The sequence below is a fragment of the Plodia interpunctella genome, chromosome 13 (genome assembly GCF_027563975.2).
Source record: "Plodia interpunctella isolate USDA-ARS_2022_Savannah chromosome 13, ilPloInte3.2, whole genome shotgun sequence".
NCBI classification, from domain to species: Eukaryota; Metazoa; Arthropoda; class Insecta; order Lepidoptera; family Pyralidae; genus Plodia; species Plodia interpunctella.
In genome coordinates, this window is record NC_071306.1 from 2,106,985 (window position 1) to 2,127,733 (window position 20,749).

General features: G+C 37.3%; 2 protein-coding genes across 3 annotated transcripts in view; one reads left to right on the forward strand and one right to left on the reverse strand.

Moving 5' to 3' along the window:
• Positions 1-359: 359 nt before the first annotated feature.
• Polr1A (RNA polymerase I subunit A) lies at positions 360-6,381 on the forward strand. Its single transcript, XM_053753938.2, has 3 exons — positions 360-520; positions 1,143-5,288; positions 5,504-6,381. Exons 2-3 carry the CDS (start codon positions 1,146-1,148, stop codon positions 6,305-6,307), a joined length of 4,947 nt encoding a protein of 1,648 aa, XP_053609913.1. The 5' UTR covers positions 360-520; positions 1,143-1,145; the 3' UTR covers positions 6,308-6,381.
• A 108-nt stretch (positions 6,382-6,489) lies between these two features.
• Positions 6,490-20,749, reverse strand: part of Picot (picot) — a 54,074-nt gene continuing 39,814 nt past the window's right edge. For both annotated transcript variants that reach the window (XM_053753940.1, XM_053753939.2), the window contains exons 2-11: positions 19,626-19,804; positions 18,987-19,105; positions 15,194-15,323; positions 14,666-14,753; positions 13,393-13,619; positions 12,724-12,873; positions 11,634-11,766; positions 10,307-10,428; positions 9,854-9,973; positions 6,490-8,349 (exon numbers count right to left, since the gene is read on the reverse strand). In XM_053753940.1, the coding sequence (XP_053609915.1) occupies positions 8,134-8,349; positions 9,854-9,973; positions 10,307-10,428; positions 11,634-11,766; positions 12,724-12,873; positions 13,393-13,619; positions 14,666-14,753; positions 15,194-15,323; positions 18,987-19,105; positions 19,626-19,804 (1,484 nt within the window). In that variant the 3' untranslated portion in view covers positions 6,490-8,133. The remainder of the gene's footprint in view (positions 8,350-9,853; positions 9,974-10,306; positions 10,429-11,633; positions 11,767-12,723; positions 12,874-13,392; positions 13,620-14,665; positions 14,754-15,193; positions 15,324-18,986; positions 19,106-19,625; positions 19,805-20,749) is intronic.

Consider the following 20,749-nt stretch of genomic DNA (forward strand, 5'->3'; position numbering starts at 1 on the left):
CTTAAATCTGTGCGCGTAGCGTTGTGCCACTGAGAAAATTCCTGACCGTTTCGTGCATTCTCTAAAAATTTTGACGTAGCCACATCCCCTGTCACATCAAATATAAGTGCTAACATTGCACAGATATAAAAAAAAAATATTATGTTTTAAATCTGTGAAGCATTGTTAACGTACCTATGTCAAATTCACACTAAAGTAACGCTAAATAACATTATAATCAGCACCGTGATGCACCGTCGTCGGGGCGTTATGCTGTTTGATTTTAGCCTGGCCCAACAGGCACGAAAAAAATGCAAAGCCTTCATTTGTTTTAACATGGCATATTATGTCAAAGTCCAATCCAGTACAGAGTTCAGTCCACTAACTGTCAAAGTCAAAGGCACTAATAAATCATGTGTGTTTCTCCGTTTCTCCTTCTCGGAAAATGATTATTAAAAGTGTCTAATCGGATTTATTGCGTAAATTAATCATTTCTCGCTTGGTCGATGTTTTTTATTTTAAACAACTCGGTTTTTAGCAAGTAAGTATATTGTAAATCCTACAAGTTAATAATATAACCTAGAACTAACCTACCATCAGTTGCCGGGTTCTGGTCCTGTGGCAATTTCAGGATAGTTGATAGGTTCGCTTTGGAATAGAGAAGCAGAGTCAGAAAAATTCTCAAATCAATCAGTAACTATGTCACCTTAACGTTGTTTATTACCTCGTTGGTTTGTATAATAATAATATTGTGTCACAATACTTAACATCACAGTTTACTTTACGAAACCATCATAAATCATTCACGCTGTTAGTTTTGAGTTGGTTACATCAATTCAAACAGCATGTGTTACAGACTGAATGATATTTGAATCGTACTATGTTTAGTAGGTACTATGTTAGTTACTTTACTAATCCTCTTGTAGAACCATATTTTTTTTTAATTAATGCTTCTTAGCGCCCGTACCTATTTCCAAGATGATAAATGAAAAGCATTTATGACCATTTTACTGCTGTACCTTACAAAGATTTCATACTGCATTTCACTGTTAAAGATCTGCGGTTTTTCTGCTCTTGTTTTTGTGACAGTTGAATAAATTATTGTGTCTTGATGTTAAATTTTTAAAATCCTTTTTTATACAATAATATAATTTATATTTTAGTTCATGACCATGAAGCCATCCTTTGCATCAACCCTATCTGGGCTAAATTCCGTCGACCCCGACTCTATACAGTTTTTGATGTACAATGATGAAGAAATCAAAAAACTCAGTGTTGTCAAGATCACCAACATGAATTCTTTTGATGCAATGGGAAACCCAACTCCTGCAGGTTTGTATGACTCACGCTTAGGGCCTGTCAGGGAAAGGTTCGATTTATGTGGGACCTGTGAAAATCCATTATTACACTGCCCAGGACATTTTGGACACATTGAGCTCCCAGTAGTTGTTGTTAATCAACTGTTTTTAAAAAGCATTTATACTATATTCAGAATAAGCTGCCTTAAATGTTTTAAAATTCAGATGGATGATAAAATGAAGTTCTTATTAAAACTGCAGCTGCAGCTTATTGATGCGGGACATGTTACTGCTGCCTTAGATCTAGAGAATTACTCTGGTGAAGTATCTAAAGTTGATTCAGAGACTCGTGAACTAAAAACTACTAAAGTTATCAGAAAGTACCAAAAATTATTAAAAAAGAAGGATGCTGTGGCTGAAGTATTTCATAACAAAAATACAGACAATCTGAGATCAAAAATACTAAATGGCTACTTTAAAAGTATAAATGTTGCGAAAAAATGTGCTTATTGTCAAAGCAAATTGATAAAAGTTACAACATCTGATGGAAAAATAATGTATAATTTGAGTGCTGAAGGTGCATTTGGAAAGGGCATAAAAATATTAATGCCAGATGAAATAAAAAAAATTTGCACAAATATTGCTGAAAATGATGAGGACATTATACGCCACTGTCTTCCTATCCTGAACACTTCCAACTGCCAACCTGCTACTGATTTATTTTTCATGACTGTAATTCCCGTTATTCCACCCTGTGTGAGGCCATGCAATGTATTGCAAGGAGAATTAACTGAACATGCCCAGACCAATATTTACAAAGCAATCTTGAATCATGCCTTTGGTGCTAGAATTGTGTTACACGTTTTAGCTTCTGAAGACCAACAGAAAGCAATAGATGAGTTAGATGCCAAGCCAAGATATACTTTCAATAGTATACAAGGTAGTGCACCAGCTGAAAAATTACACAGTGTATGGCAAGAGCTCCAAAAAAGTGTAAATAATCTTCTTATTGGCGATGCTTCTGGAGTAACCACATTAGGGTTGAAGCAAATTCTAGAAAAGAAAACTGGTGTAATCAGAATGCACATGATGGGTAAAAGAGTTAATTTCGCTGCAAGATCAGTCATCACCCCAGATCCGAATGTTGATATAGATGAAATAGGTGTACCAGATGCCTTTGCCAAAAAGCTTACATACCCTGTACCAGTTACTGAATATAATGTAGATGAACTAAGAAAAATGGTTATTAATGGTCCAAATGTTCATCCAGGAGCTGAAAAACTAGAAATAGAAAATGGTAGGACAATAAGAATTCCTCCTGATTCAATTCAAAAAAGAAAAAGTCTTGCTAAAAGACTGCTTACGCCAGATGAATACAAAACATCAGGTCTTAAGAAAGTACATAGACATTTGATAAATGGTGACATCATGATATTGAACCGTCAGCCCTCGTTGCATAAACCAAGTATGATGGCTCATAGAGCTAGAATTCTCAAAGGTGAAAAAACACTCAGGCTACATTATGCAAATTGTAAGTCATACAATGCTGACTTTGACGGTGATGAAATGAATGCTCATTTCCCTCAAAATGAAATAGCAAGAAGTGAGGCCTTTAATATAATGTCTGTAACGAAACAGTATCTTGTTCCAAAAGATGGTACACCACTAAGTGGTCTAATTCAGGATCATGTCATATCGGGAGTAAGAATGTCTTTGAGGGGTGTATTTTTCTCAAAATCAGATTATCAACAGCTTGTATTCCAAGCTCTATCTAATCACAGAGGCGAAATCAAGTTGCTACCTCCTACAATCCTAAAACCTAGACAGCTGTGGTCTGGGAAACAAGTTTTGTCTACAATTATTATTAATACTATACCAAAAGGAAAGGCATGTCTCTCGATAACTGGCAAAGCTAAAATTAGTTCTAAAGCATGGTTGAAGGCAAACCCAAGGACCTGGAAAGCTGGTGGGACACCTTTTACTAATGAAAATATTATGTCAGAGGCTGAAGTTATCATAAGAAATGGAGAATTACTTAGCGGGGTGTTAGATAAAACTCACTATGGTGCTACACCTTACGGTTTGGTACATTGTATGTATGAATTATATGGAGGAGACAGTTCTAGTTCACTTCTCAGCTCTTTTTCGAAAGTTTTTACATTTTATTTACAGTGGATAGGATTTACTCTTGGTGTAAAAGATATTTTAGTTGTTGACGAGTCTGACAATAAAAGAGATGATTATGTTTGTTTAGTTAGAGATGCTGGGAGGGTTGCTGCCATAAAAGCTACAGAATTGCCTGTGGATGTAGATGATAACAAATTAAAAAATGTTATCGAGGAAATGCATACAAAAGATCCGAAATTTAGAGCAAATTTAGACAGACAATACAAAACCATGCTCGACTCCTACACAAATAATATTAATAAAGTTTGCCTTTCGGAAGGTTTACTGGAAAAGTTTCCTAACAATAACCTTCAGTTGATGGTCCAATCAGGGGCTAAAGGTTCAACAGTCAATACTATGCAGATTTCCTGCTTGTTGGGTCAAATTGAGTTGGAAGGTAAAAGACCACCTCTTATGATATCGGGCCGCTCGCTGCCCAGTTTCCCTCCTTACGACATCTCTCCCAGAGCGGGTGGATTTATTGATGGCCGATTTATGACGGGAATTCAACCACAGGAATTCTTTTTCCACTGTATGGCTGGTCGTGAAGGTCTTATCGACACTGCCGTGAAGACAAGTCGCTCGGGTTACTTACAAAGATGTCTGATCAAACATCTTGAAAGTTTGACTGTAGGATATGATCATACTGTTCGCGATTCCGATGGCAGTGTCGTTCAGTTTGCCTATGGAGAAGATGGTCTTGATGTACTGAAATGCCAGTATCTAAAATCGGAACAACTAAAATTCCTTGATGAAAATTCGGCAGCCGTAATTCCAGAATCTGCTATTAATATGTTGAAAGAAGAAGCAAATCCGAAGGCTATCAAAAAGGCACAAAAATCTTTAAAGAAATGGAAAAAGAAATTTGGTGACCCACTACAAAAACATAGGACAAGTGGTTTTCTGGAATTTTGTGCTCAAGCTAAGCAGGACATTGAAATTGCTGATAGACCAACGGATCGGACTAGGGATCCTTATTATTGGGAATTGGAGAAAATGTGGCGTACTTTAGATTTAGACGACAGAAAACAATATGAACGAAAGTCTTGTCCTGAACCCATACCTGGTAAATTTGCACCGGATTACAAACTTGGTGTGATAACTGAACAATTAGATGGTATAATAAAAAAATATTTGAATAATCGCAAAATCAATATTTATGACACGTATACGGAGAATGATAAGTTCGTGGAAGTAATGAATGCCAAATATTTGGCATCCATGGCGGCGCCAGGCGAGCCTGTAGGGCTGTTAGCTGCGCAGTCTATTGGAGAGCCTTCCACTCAGATGACATTGAACACTTTCCATTTCGCCGGTCGTGGTGACATGAACGTGACCTTAGGTATACCTCGTCTAAGAGAAATTCTGATGACAGCCTCTGCGAAGCTTAAAACTCCGAATATGGATATTCCATTTAGAAGTGACATTCCCGATGTGCAGAAAAAAGCAGAGCGTCTACGACAAAAGCTCAACAGAGTCACTGTTGCGGACGTGTTAGAAAACGTGGATGTGGAATGTGAGTTAATGACGCGGCCGGAAAGGCAATTGAAGACGACGATGAAGTTTACATTTTTGCCTCACTCTCAGTATCGTACTCAATACGCTGTGAAGCCGCGGCAGATCGTAAAACATATGGAGAACAAGTTCTTTGCCGAGATGTTTACAACGGTGAGGAAGCAAGCGAAAGCGAGTGCAGGAGTGGTGTGGGCTTCAGAGAAGAAGAAAGAGCGGCGCACTGCAGCTGCCAGTGATGATGAAGACGAGGGAACGAGTCCAGCAGAAAAGATTAACATTGACGACAGCTCTGATGATGAAGCCCCTAACGAAGATGACGACAATACAGATGTAAGTAAAATCATATAATGTTATTAATTAATGTTAATAAATTGCCGAATAACAGCAATAATAATGATGACTGAACTTATAATGGATTTCTTGGTTCTTGAGTTTATTTATAAATTGTTCTTACTAATGTAAAAGCTTCTTATTTACCTGCAAATGATAATTATGAATATTACAATGTAATAAGAAGGTTGCTAATTAACATTTTAAAATTTCAGACTAAAATTAGAAAGAAAAGAACTGAAGAACAAGAATATGAAGACCCTGAATCAGAGGAAGAGGAAAAGTCGGATGATGAAGTGGAATTGCGCGACGAACCAGAGGAGAATACTGAGAAGACCCCAGAAATCACGGCCAAAGAAATGAAGGCTATGAGCGACGTTGTCAACAGCATCAAGGAGGCTAAAAATTATTCATACGACACCAAAAACCATCTATGGTGTGAGCTGACAGTAATGTTCCCGATTTCATTCCTAAGAGTTGACCTTTCTCAGGCAGTGCGTGACGCCGCAACGAAATCGGTCATCCACGAAGTCAAAAACATCAAAAGAGCAATCACTAATAAAGAAAAGGACGTACTCTATATCAAAACAGAAGGGATCAACATCCTACAAATGTTTAAATACAACGCTTTGCTGGATGTAAATAAGTTGTACAGTAACGATGTTCACGCTATTGCGAATACATACGGCATAGAAGCGGCTAACAAAGTGATCATAAAGGAAATACAGAATGTGTTCAATGTTTATGGGATTGGCGTAGATCCTAGGCATTTGACGCTGGTAGCAGATTACATGACGTTTAATGGAGTGTTTGAGCCGATGAGTAGGAAAGGCATGGAGGCGTCAACTTCTCCACTGCAACAGATGTCTTTTGAGTCGTCTCTGATATTTTTGAAAGAAGCAGTTTTGAATGCGAAGAAGGATAATGTTCGTTCGGCATCTAGTTGCCTTATGGTAGGACAGCCTTGTCGATGCGGCACGGGCGCTTTCAGCTTGCAACATTTTAGTGAAGTTAAGTAAATAATCAAGAAGTCGTTATGGAAATAATTGTTTTATATGTACTGACTTAAATCAGTAAATATTGTTAAATAACTTGTTGCTTTATTTTCTTTTCTAGACAGCGTCTAAAATAATAATGGATATATAGATGATAAAGTTTACGAGTACATCATATAAGGGCTGTGTAAAATGAAACTATAGGATGATTCTATAACATTTTTGTATTCCAACTTATTATCTTACAAGAGGGCAAATACAAAAATTGATGTATCCAAAATTACTAAAAATTGTATCGGTATAGTTGCGTTCAACGCTTCTAATTAATTCGTGGACTTTTGTACTCCTACCTACTAGGCACAGGTTGTAACATAAACAAGTGATTTCATTATTTGATTATATTTAGTTCTTTTTTTAATTCAAATGATTTTTTTTTAGTAAATGGGAAGCTCAAATACTAGTTTCCAATTCCATATTAAAAATAACACTGGCCACGCTTAATTCAATTCGACTGATTAAGATTAAACACGTTATAAATGCGTGTTCGAACAATCGTGTCGCTACTAGAAAACTCGAAAAGATATGATAGAACTTCAAAATAATGCTGCGTTTCGTAGCTCGATTTGTTTATTGATTTATCGCTCGAGTTAAGTGTGGCCAGTATTAATTTTCTTCGTTTGTCAGCAGGTTGTCTACGGCTATGATCTTAAATTATATTATTTTAAAATCTAACTTAAAAAACAGAATGATCACATTAGCTCCTGGGCTTGCAGCGACTGATGACGTCACATAAACTATAACTAAATCCATAAATAGTAGTCTTAATCAAATAAAACATTTAAAATTCTTATCTAATGCAACAACTCGCTTGCAGCGAAATTAATAACAACACAAAATTACCGTTTGGCACTAACTCACTCATAGACAAAATGATTTTTTTTTTAATCTGTCGGGCCTAATTCACTTTTTTTTTTGAGCAGTTTCCATTAAGTCTATGAATATAATTAGTTTTGGTATTAACAATTAATATTAAACATTTCTAATTTTGTCGGTTATTCGAGTTAATGAAAGTTTTCAAATGCAAATTCTGAAACGATGGCACTATTTTTTAACGACAAAAATAAATGACACGATTTCTTTTTTATGCCACAAAAATGTTTTATAGTCACTGGCAAAGGACGGTAACATTTTAATACCCTTGGACCCGAGTTTTCCTTCCATTCATCACATATTTAAAATACTTTATTGGTAATAGAAATTATATAATTAATAATCAACGAGTCACTGAAAAGTCTATCCGATTGGAGTGCTGCTACAACTTTACGAAGATTATCACAGCCCTATTGATGTGCGCGCTATTCAAATTAAAAAGATAGAAGTTCGATATATCAAATTAAAATCTAAAGTACTACTGTAAAGATAACAATCGATACAAAACTGTATCACTCAAATAAAATATTCTTTTTGAATCTGTAAAAAATTATACAAAACTAATCTTAGATAGAACATAACATAAAGATAATGTGAGGAATTTATAAAAAAAAATATCTTAAACAAAAACATAAGCTATAAGCCTTCATCTACATAAATAGCTAAAACTCCAATCGGATTTGTAACGCTTAACAAACACAACCTAAAATGAATATTTAACAATAGTTATTATTATGTTTGACGACATAAATCTAAACAATCTATTTAAAAATGTTCGAATAGGTTCTTATTTTAAAAAGTGAAATATTTGTATTTATGAAAATTAAAAAGTTAAATATTTGTATTTATAAAAGTTAAATATTTGTATTTAGTTAACTGCCAGTATTGTTTGTATAGCGTTGTAAACTTTTTAATGCCCGTTATTGCGCTGTTTCCGCTTGAGTTTGATTCTTTGCCGCCTTTTTCTCGATTTTGGCGGCCTTCTTGTCGGCTGCCTTTTTCGCTATAGCTTCGTCTTCGGCCGGGTTGTCCCAATCTTGTCTCTGACCGGAGCCGAATATGTTGTAGAATGTTGCACAGAAAATGTAGACCCCACCCGCGATGTAGAACACTATTCTCCATTGTGCTTGTGTGGGCTATAAAAAAAAGAAAAATTACGTTTAAAAATCTTTATTTTCTCTCTTTTATAGGACTATTTTCTTTATGACATAGGACTGAGAAAACCAAATTTTAGACACTAGTGACTTCTTTCCCCTAGTGATGACACATTATTTATTTTAAAATAAATATATTAGGACAAATCACACAGATTGAGCTAGCCCCAAAGTAAGTTCTAGACTTGTGTTATGGGATACTAACTCAACGATACTATATTTTATAACAAATACATATATAGATAAACATCCAAGACCCGGGCCAATCAGAAAAAGATCATATTCCATCATCACCCTACCGGGTATTTATTTTAAAATAAACTCAAGTAAATAAGTTCATAATTTCAATATGCAAATGAATAACAACGAATTCGATAGAATCCATCCAAAACATCAAATCCATTCTCAGATTGATCTATTATTTGGGATCTATTATTTCACTTGTTTGTTATGTAACTAAATAGCTCTATAGCAATACGTAACTAAATAGCTCTATAGCAATACGTAACTAAATAGCTCAATAGCAATACGTAACTAAATAGCTCTATAGCAATACGTAACTAAATAGCTCTATAGCAATACGTAACTAAATAGCTCTATAGCAATACGTAACTAAATAGCTCTATAGCAATACGTAACTAAATAGCTCTATAGCAATACGTAACTAAATAGCTCTATAGCAATACGTAACTAAATAGCTCTATAGCAATATGTAACTAAATAGCTCTATAGCAATACGTAACTAAATAGCTCTATAGCAATACGTAACTAAATAGCTCTATAGCAATATGTAACTAAATAGCTCTATAGCAATACGTAACTAAATAGCTCTATAGCAATACGTAACTAAATAGCTCTATAGCAATATGTAACTAAATAGCTCTATAGCAATACGTAACTAAATAGCTCTATAGCAATACGTAACTAAATAGCTCTATAGCAATATGTAACTAAATAGCTCTATAGCAATACATAACAAACAAGTGAATACTGTCATTACGGAAAAGTGTGGTTTCGCCCTAGAATAGGATCACTATCCACCCGTGGACGTCGTCGTTCGAGGCGACTAAGACATCCTAGGTATACCGAAATACTAGTAGTTTGTAGCTTTGGTAAATTTTAATTTATAATATGAAGTGAAAAAGGAAGGCCTGTGAAGGTCTAATTTCTGAAAAAACAATTCGATTTGTAAGCAAAAAAGAAAACATTCACAAGCAATTGACTTCAGGCAGGCAGGTTGTATAAAAACGGGGCTTTTTATTTATTTAAACTTAATTGCACAAAATACAATTTGTAAAGTACAAAAGGTGGACATAATGCTAAAAGAATTATCTAACAGTAGGGCTGTAAAGAAATTTGTACATAAAAAACAGCCGAATCTTCCGAATTTTAAAATTATTGTTAACATCCTATCTACTTGCGGAGAAAAGAGATAATTAAACACGATAGCTATCAAGTACGGGTAGTATAAAAGGCAAGCACTGACCCGGCCCTCGATGATGTATCCGGCGACGATGGGCGCCAGCAGCCCCGTGAGGTTGGCGAGGCAGTTGGTGAACGACATCAGGATGCCCGCGAACCGCGGCGACAGGTCCAGGTGGTTCACCTGGAACAACACACAGGTATAAGAGAAGAAAGAGACGCCAGTGATGAATATTGACTAATAATGTGTTGATAATTTTGTTATTGAAAAATATCGCATGCCCGAAAGGGCAAATCTGTCGAAAATCTCTCACTTAACTTTACCATTCTTGTATGTACAGTCTGCCACAGAGAAATCTGACCTCCCCCCCGTGATTTGAACACCATACTCTTAGGGGGTCTAAGTGAGACGCAACACATTGCGCCAGGTGATTGCTACGCTGCGTCTCACTTCGAAACGATTCGATAGTGAGAAGTGAAATGCAAGGCTTCGTTACTTCGTCAAATGAGTTCTCACCTTGAAACCCGAGTAAATACCGCCGTTGAGCCCGACGCCGATGGCCAGGACGGCGACCGTGGCCGCCGGGTTGCAGCCCGTGTTGGCCGCCACGAACAAACCGATGGCCGGACCGTATTCACCTGAAGGAAAATATATTTTTATTGACTTCGAGAATTCAAAATTGAGCCAGAAAACGGTTCGTTCTATCGTTTAGAAGACGTGGTGGAGTAGTCACCACACTTCTTCTTCATAGTCGTACTTCTCATGGGTCGTGGTTATTACGTGGAATGAAACACACACAACAACTTTCTTGGCATTATGAATGGAGTGGTTTGCCATTGCCATCTCCATTTCACATACAAGTTAATAAGAATCAATCAAGTGTGCAAGTTTCCTCACGATGTTTTCCTTCACCGGAAGCAAGTGGTGGACGATGAAAACTACTATACATGAGTCAGATTGGTATACAAAGTAATGTGGCACGAGTAGGATTCGAACCTGGGACCTTCGTCTTAACCATCACACCACCATCGCTTCAAATACGAAACGACACAACCACACACCCGTCCGCTATCTGGAGGTCCTGGATCCAATTCCTAGCGTGGTGAAATATTAGTACTTGTGCTCATAAATATTTGTTTGTATGTATAATCTAGCTAAAGATATCACTCCGGATAGTGTAATGGAGAAGGCAATAGCAAACCATCGAATTTCAACTATTAAAGTCGTAAGAAGCATGTGGTTATTCAATCTTAGAAATCATTTATTGCACACTATCTGCGCCCCGGGGCTTCGCTCCCGTAGGAATTTCGGGATAAAAAGTGCCTTATGCGTTATTCCAGATTACTTTCTACCCGTGTACCAAATTTCAAAACAATCGGTCCAGTAGATAATGCGTAAAGAGGTAACAAACAAAGTTACTTTCTCATTTGTAATATTAGTTGAGATTAGAAATGAAGTAATTTATTACATATATGGTGGAATAAATATTGCTTCTCACATTACTCATATCTGACATGCAATAGACAAATATACATATTATATAATAAAAGTAAATTAATATAAAAAAATGGTTGCCTGTAAAGTCGGTTTTACGGGGAAGATTTTACGTGACAACGTCTTTTTACGCGCGCGGCAGACCGATCATAGTTGAGTGGGAGAGAGACGCAAGGCATTCGGCGGGCCTCTCTCTCGTTCGGTGACTCATCGTAACGTTACCGGGCGTTACACTTTTTCATAAGTGACTCCCAGCCGCAACCTAATTTAAGACGTTGTCACGTCAAAATCAAAATTATCTTCAGGAGCATTAGGACCAGTTGCTAAAATCGCCAAGGTCAACACTCACCGATACTGTTGATGAGCTTCCGGACCTGCGTGTGGTTGAGGCGGCCGCTGGCCAGCATCCAGTCCGCCACCACTGAGATGAACATGGAGAACAGCCACATGCACAGGTACGGGAGAGCTGATACGAAGCCGTTCTGGAATTTACCAATCATTTAAATCACGACAGTAAACGACGGTTGGAAAAAAATCAAGGGTATTTATCGATGAAATAAAAAATATAACAGGGGTCGTATAAAATTGATGGCAATATAAATTAATAATAAATATACTAGCTGCGCCCGGAGCTTTGCTTCCGTGGAAATTTCGGGATAAAAATCTGTGTTATTCCAGGTTATATTCTGGCCGTATACCAAATTTCATAACAATCCGTCCAGTAGATTTTACGTGAAAGAATAAAAAACACACATATTACAAACTTTCGTATTTATAAGTTTCGAAAATAGGATTTAAGTAACGACGAAAATAGGATTTAAGAATAATAAGTGTTTACTTCTATAATACAATTTAAATAACCAACTTAAATTACATAAAATTTAAATCTACCAACAAGCTAATGATCGTCACGCAATTGTCAATTCGCCAAATTGGCAGACTCAACAGCTAAACGTATCTGGACACGCGACGTGATTCAATCAACCAATTGACCCGGCTCGAACCCTGACCTCCGCGGTCACAATCGACATGATTAATGGTCTCGAGCAGGCGGGGACTTGCAGCTTTTATTGACTTTCACACCTACTACGTTATTACAAAAATCATGGTCTATATTTGTATTGTATGATTCATCGATCGAATTGAAAACTGGTAACAAAGGGAGTTTCAATTAAAGGTTGTCGTTTGAATGCACCCTTGCATTCAAATAAGAATTATAAGTCTACCAACGCACACGAACAGGGCAATTTTGATGCGGTTTTCTTGTCGAGTCGGAATGGCTGTTCAGACGGTGTTCAACCAGTATATGGCCACGCCGAACGCTCTTTCGTTGACCTCAATCAAATTCTCTATTAGTGCAGTGGGGCAGTTGGGACAGGACAACAGGTTAGGTTTTGATGCGGGTCTGCTTAATAACTACGTCATAAATCGGTACTCACATCCTTGATGGAGAAGTGCAGCACTTGTCTCATGAAGGTGGGCAGTTCCGTCATGAGGGTCTCGTAGCCGTAGTTCTGTCCCATGTGCGCCAACATGATCGCCCAGAACGGCATCGACATCAGAATCTTGCTCCATGGGATTGGTGGTGACTGCAAAATATAGGTATTGCATTATTTTGATGTCAAAATCTTAAGAACATTATTTAAAATATCAACAAATGAAGCTTCGATAACTTAATTAAAAAACTATGTAATCAAACACATATAAATTTATCTTGCACGTATAATCTTGCAGAAATAACGGCAATTTTTCAATAAATCTGGTTGAGTTGATGTGCTGTCGACTTGCGCCTAATATTGAAGATTCAAAGTGTAAAATTAAATCTCTGACAGAAAACTGAACGGAGGTAATAAATAAATAAATACATACAGATTGAGCTAGCCCCAAAGTAAGTTCGGGACTTGTGTTATGGGAACTCAACGATACTATATTTTATAACAAATACATATATAGATAAACATCCAAGACCCGGGCAAATCAGAAAAAGATCATTTTCCATCATGACCCGACCGGGGGTCGAACCCGGGACCTCTCGGTTCAGAGGCAAGCACTTTACCACTGCGCCACCGAGGTCGACAAAGGTAGAAAACAATGTACAAAACACTAACACTGGATCCAGCAGCGCCCCACAGCGAACTAAGAATGTACTTCTTCTCATTCTCCTTGATATTCTTGCACTGCTCCGGGTCCTCGGAGACGAAGAGGAGGAAGGCCACACACCAGACCGTGCCGATGAGGCCGAACACGTAGAATATGGAAGGCCAGCCGCCCGAGAAACCGTAGGCTGACAGCAAGCCTGACAGGGGCATGGAGATCACTGTGCCGAATTGGGCTCCTGGGAACAGATAATATAAGAATTGAAAAGAAACATCTCATAGTCTCAAGAAACATCAGGATAGTGCGTCAATAAGGGTGAGGTTGTAACTGGTCTCTCTCTTATCTGGGCGTTTTCCCGGTTCCTTCCTCACACGTCGGAGCACAGTGTCCGCTTTTCTTCTTTTCCATCTCCGCTTCGCACAGTCGTCGGCGTCCCTAGACAGACCATTAGTAACGCATATCATCCTTGATTGATGACAAGCAAGCACGTCTGGAATTTGCCCCTTCTGCCAGGGCCAAGAGAGAGTGGCGTCGTAACTGGTAGCTACAGACATATGTTGGTATAAATTGAGAAGACTGAAAATTCACTTGAATGACGCTATGAAATGAGTTCACTTTTAGCACTGCACTTTATACGAATTGAAACATCGGTGCCACAAAATAGTGAGGAAATAAATTTATGCTCGTTTCGTTCTGTCCTTATTTTATTCGATTCGAACGTATAGAGTAATTAAATATTGTGTATAGTATCATATGCATTAATACCATAGATTATTTAGCTTAAATAGTCTAATTTATGAACTTGTAATAAGTTAATTAACTGAACATATTAATTCTCAGAACATAGTTTCTCATATATTTTCATGTAAGTTAATTGTGTTTTATATTATAATCAGCACTCGGATCACAATCGTAACCTGTTTTGATATACCTTTTGACTATGTACATTATGTACTTTTATATATTATTAGAAAAAAAAAACATTGTAAGAAACAATAATGGTAAGCCGATCTGGCATGATAGGGACTAACACTGTTCAAATGAGTTTCTTTTGGCATTTCTTCTCAGCAGTGGTCGTTCCGAAATGCCAGTAGTTTGTAGCTTGTGAGAAATAACTATAACTATAAATATAAAAATTGACGAGAAAAAGTGCCTGTGAAGGTCTAATTTCTGAATGATTTGAATTTGAATTTCATATTATACTGTGAACACAGTTTTTGTTTCCATAAGTTTTGTTCTCAAATTGAGAACAAAACAAAACTTATGAATTGTTCGTATTCTTACCAGCATATACAGCTGCACCCATCCGACTTCTCTCGTTGGGTGGGATCCACTTAGCCAACATAGCGTGAGAACACGGAACTATTGGTCCCTGTAAAGATAAACATACTTATGTGAGACGTGTGACCTACTTGGTAAAAAAGATTCTATCACATGCTAAGCGTGTGTTCCTGCTTCCTTATCCTTATATATAATAAAACAAAGTCCTCTGTCACGTCCGTCTATCTGTTCGCGATAAACTCAAAAACTACTGCACGGATTTTCATGCGGTTTTCACCAATAGATAGAGTGATTCCTGAGGAAGGTTTAGGGGTATAATTTATTATGTTTTAGTCGAGCAAAGCCGGGACGGGCCGCTAGTAAAAAAATTGGATGTTCGGCTGCGATTTGATGACCGACGAAAATCCTTTGGCATGCTATCGTTGCCTGTCAGCTGACTTTTATCCCTTAGTCGTCTTGCACGACATCCACGTGAGGATACGTAGTCGTCCTATTTTAGAGCGGGAACTTCACGCTTCCTGGACACATTACCTCGCCCAATCCCTGGATGAACCGGACCAGGATAAGCCACTCGACGCCGGCCTCGGCCGCCACCGGCACCAGGAGACCGAACACTGAGTTGATCAGCATGCCCACGCCCAGGAACAGCCGAGCGCCGTACCTGAAACCGCATCATCATCAGCATCATATTTCAGCCATCTTCGCGTGTTACCAGTTAATATTCAGCTAAAAACAAGTTTTTTTCGTCGTCAGGGATTTATGCCATTTAACGCTTGACACAAAACCCATGTCCGTGCTGTACTGTAAACGGTTGAGGAGTTCCCTCGTTTGAAGCCGACCCGGGCTATAACATCAGGTCACGCTTATCATAATAATGCATTGTCATGGGAACTGAAGCGACGTGGGGAATTTCAACTCTATAGGTCAACTGGAAGTAGGAGAAATCTAACTTGTAAGATTTGATTACAGACAGACAACGGGACAGGTGAAACTAAATAAAAGCTTGCAAATAAAAAAGAACATTAAAATGTTGAAGATTTTCCAACCCGCCTGACGTCAACCCTCTTGTTGGCTATCAACTGCCAAGGCTATTTTCGTTTTGTCGCTACGTACGATGTCCACAAGAGGATTTAAATGGATCTATTCCAGGACGGATCCATTCGTCAAGGCGAAAGGTCTTTCGCTTTCGAAGAAAAAAAAAAAGAAATTCGCTAGTGTGGCCACAGAGTCATAAACACATGACACCACAATAAGGCTATCGTAAAATGACGCTCGCTTCGACGTTGATTAATGTGATCGTTTTATGTGGTTGTAAAAACATATGTAACAAGATAGATAGTTGTAGCGTCCATTTTAGATAAGTATCTAGGTATAACTTATGTATTAACGGTATAATCAACATTTCGTGTGGCTGGTTTTTTTTACCACTAAACATACTTAAATATATTCTGAAACTCAGTGTAACATACTTTAAGCTAAAGTATGTTTTATCTCTTTCTGTGAATGACAAATACTATAAAGTGCGATAGTGACAAAACAGCTTAAAGTGTAAGTTAACTTTTTTTATAGATAAAGAGGCTAAAGTCTAACAGAACAGAAAGAAGATCATATAAAAAAATTACGATATCAACTGTTGCAGAAAATGCACTGCTAGACAAATGCTTTTCCTCCTAAATACAATACAAGTCGACATTTGCATAATAAGAAAATGATGATTTTCCACAGTCGGGATATATATTTTCTTTTGATTAATTATTTGAATTTGTATCCAATTGCTTGAATTGGATCGGGAAATGTGGCAGAAAGGCCTCCCCTTTCTGCTTCCTTTCCCCAATAGTGGGACACAATAGGCTAATAAAAAATACTAATTCTAGACAACTAAGGACGCCGAAGACCAGAAGTGCGAAGTGGAAGAGAAAAAGTAGAAAATCGGGCCCTGGGCTCCGACACTCGAGCTCGCAAGCAGAAAATCGCTCATGGAAGAGAGAGACTTATCTCTTGTGGATCTGTGTCTTACTGATGAGATTAGATCTCTCTCTCTCTCTCTCTCGTTATATATTCTGCTCTTATGTTTATATCTATTTCCTGTTTTACACGCCACATCACCATTTACTTGTTCATATACGTTGTATATCAGAGTATGTTGTGTCAATACCGCAGCACGGGCCTTAATCTACGCCATTAATAAATTCAACATCATACACATGCATAAACTGGACTGTTCCAAAGCGTCCAGTTCTGAACCAATAGACTAAACTGGCGCTTTTGATGAAATTCCACTTTTTGGTCGGACCGTTTGCCGAAAAGTGAACACGCCACAAATTTGATCTCAAATCTCGTATAATCTAATTTGTCGCTGTCAAGAGTCGTTATTAATTCAACGAGCGTTATAGTGACGTCATAACCAATGACGTCATAGGTGTCTTCGAAACCAGTACCTACACTCAGTCTAAATGGCCTTACTTGATGTAGAATTTTTTTATTTAGCTTCTCACTATTATACCTAGTTATTATTATATCGAGAAAATCCCAATCTCTTGAAGCAAAATGAGCACAAAGAGCCTAATTTAATTTGGCTTAGTCGTCGGTAAACAGAGGTCATGCTTACGCATACAGTTTGCTTACATAGGTATATCTGACCCAAATGATAACTTTAATGGAGATTAAGAAAGTGAAACACCATTTTAAACTCCTTATAAAAAGTATACCATTGTTAATTAGAACGCAATGATTCATCTACAAAAGATTTTCACTATTCCTACAATCGTTTACGTTAGGTAAAGTTCGTTATCAGAGCTAATTAGAATTACTTTTTTTTACCGGCTGAATCAAAATACAAAAATAAAACTAATTTTCTTTGGGGCTAGCTCAATCTGTGTGATTTGTCCTAATATTTATTTATGATTTATAAAAGAATAAGGAGCAGGCAAACCACACACATGTCTATATGCGTATACAACGGAACTTCGGCTAAAGGTAAGTGTGAACATAAAATTAGCCGGACAAACTTAGATTTGTTTTCAAGGGGGTTGATGTGTGCCCACAACATTTATATGTGTATATTTATAACGTTCGTAACGATAAATCAAGCTGTAATGACTTTTTCGGTACTAAGTGCCTACGTCAAATGAAGCTGGCCTTACCCTAATAACAGCAACCTCGTGTCTATTTTGCGTGAGCGCAGGAGTGAGCGGCAAACTGCATATCACTTCCGAAATAAACCACTTCGCTAAAAAGCTGCGTGGACCGTGGACTGCCTAAAACCCTAGTTCTGCTAACTCGTGAGTGAAAGAAAGAAAAGTAAAAAAAAAACGTAAGCACAGTTTTTTTCAAAAATGAAAAGATTGCCAGCTCAGCTACGTGCTGTGACGTGAACCACAGCGCTCATTTTTATTGAAATAAACAATATAGTAAAATAAAATAGAGTAAAAATAAAATTTAATAGAATATAGCAGGGTGCATTGCGTAAGAGTAATAACAAATATAAAACTATAAAAGGAACTCCTGGTTCTGTACAAATAAGGGCTAACGTGGGCGCTGATGATAGGTAGAACATCCGTCCTTCATCATCATCATTTGCCATCGGCCATCCGTGACCCACTGCTGGGTATGCTCCTTCAGACTACGTCAACCACCTCTGGCCATCCTTATCCAGTTGTTACCAGCAATTTCCTTTATATGGTCGACCCATCTAGCTGTCCACCACTCAGTTACAGCTTTACTCCAACTTCCATCGTTCCTTCTAGCCAGGTTCCGTGTCCGTCATAATTTCGTTTAATTGTAAAAAAAAGGTAAGTGTGAACATAAAAATTAATTAAATTAAAATTATGATTTTATTAAATTTAAAATTATGATTTTAGGGGTATGAGCGTTTAAGAATAAAGATTTTTAATCTCGATAAAGTAATAGAGGAAAAAATAGATTTTTCTCCACTAAATATATATAATAATACGTACCTACCCAGCGTGGTGAGCGAAGAAACGGTCTACCTAATTTTATTGTAACTGAAGAAATAAACACAAAGGCGGACTTATCGCTAATGCTATTACTTCTACCAATAAATTTTAATTATTACATTAGTTCATTGTCAACCTTATAATCGTTTAGAACAGGTTAAATCTATGCATGTTTGTATTAAATTTCATGCCCAAGTCGTTAAGTGTATGAGGAGTTCCCGTATCGGCTGATTGAGGTTGCAGAAAGGTTATATGCGCTTACCACATAAGTACTTTTTATGCCATTCCTTAAAAGCAGGATGGGATAATTAATCAATCGAGTTTGCAAAAAAAATATGAAGTAATAATGTGTGTTTGCGCTTACTGACCTTTTAGAGAGAACGCCGAAGGGGATTTGAGTAAGGACGTAACCGTAGAAGAAGGAAGAGAGAATATAACCCTGTAGTGTCGAAGTCCAGAGGAACTGGCCGTCCTGCGATGCCGCTGACTGCAAGAAAAGATAAGAAATAGTACATCATACTTTAGGTGAAAACTACGTCGAAATTTCTATATAATTAGGTACCTTTGGAAATTTTAAAATTTCTATTTCTACCAGCCAAGATATAAAACATGGTTTCCTCATTGGAAAATTGGAGGTTTGTTTTAACATTAAATTTACAAGATGGATTCTATTCTATAGTAGAGTGTATCTCTTAAATGTTTTTAAAGCGTATATACGCTAATTTTGTTACATAAACATTACCGCATTCAGTGTCGACTGCCTCAGCTACTACCAGTAGTATTGTCTTGTTAACCATAGATTCTATAACCATAGTTTTATTATCATTATCGTCCTGACATACAGCGTATTTACGCTAGTTTTCTTCGAATCGACGTTTCCACACTGTCGACATCCGCGACGATTGCCATAGATATGTTAGTCCTCATGATAGACGCGCCATTCCTTCTTCATCTTTTAGAGTTATTGTCGTGTCGCTGGCAATATGTAGTATGACAGATCAACTTACGCTAGTGTTATTTGGATCGACGTTTCCACACTCCGTGTCGACAGCCTCCGCGACGACGGGCAAAGCCGTGTGGTTGACCATAGCGACGATGGCTACAGACATGTTGGTCCTCATGATGTAGGCATTGGCCATGCCGAGGAACAGCATGAAGGTGACGAAGTGTCGCGTGCCGAGACCACCTGTGAACAAGGAAGATATCGTTAAATCTCGTTTGATAGATCGCCAAATTGAAGTTGGAAAAAGATGGTATGCACTTAAATAAAGACCACTTCATACTTATTTCCTTAAAAACAATTCCATCTACCACTGACACCTTTCTTTTCACAGATAAATATTACACTTTAATTTATTTTTAGTAATTTACGTAACGTAAATGGTCTTACGTTGCGGAACTTAGAGTCAGATCAAATCCCAAGGGTGGTGTTGATTGTGGAATACCTAATTCGTGGTTCTAATAACTTTCACCTACATGTTCCTCACACAGTACCTACAAGTACCTATATGTTCTCGTGTCTGACAAAGCAGACAGACTCAATTATTAAAATCCTAGATGTGATCTATAAATGGTCCAAAAACTATCAAACCTAATTCAGGGTTTTCTCTCATAGGTTTTGTCTTCGTTAACTCGAACGGAAATTATTAGTTGTAAAAACTAATAAACGACTAAAATAGCTACAGATATATGTGACTAGACTAACAAATCATTAATTTTATTGCATCTAGCCATCGGGCTATAAAAATCTAAATAAAACCGCATCAAAAGCAAACTGTTTTGGTTTGCTGTATCTATCGATAATAATAAGTTTATTAACTGTGATTATTGCTTTTTATTGACGTTAACTACAGAAAAGTCTAGGTTTGGTTATAATACTCTCGCTTGCATTCAACTAAGTAGATATACCTATAAGTACACTCTTTTAATACACTCTTTGAGCCATGAAAATCCAACTAACTATCAAATAACATCTTTCAGCCGTTTCAGGAATCAATACAAATATATTTTTTGAATATCAGCATTTTTCTCGGCAAATTTCATAAAAACCAACTATGTACCTTAATGGAAATGATTTTCAAACAGATAAAACGATCGGGCTATAAGTTTTTAAGCGACTAGTTACAATTTC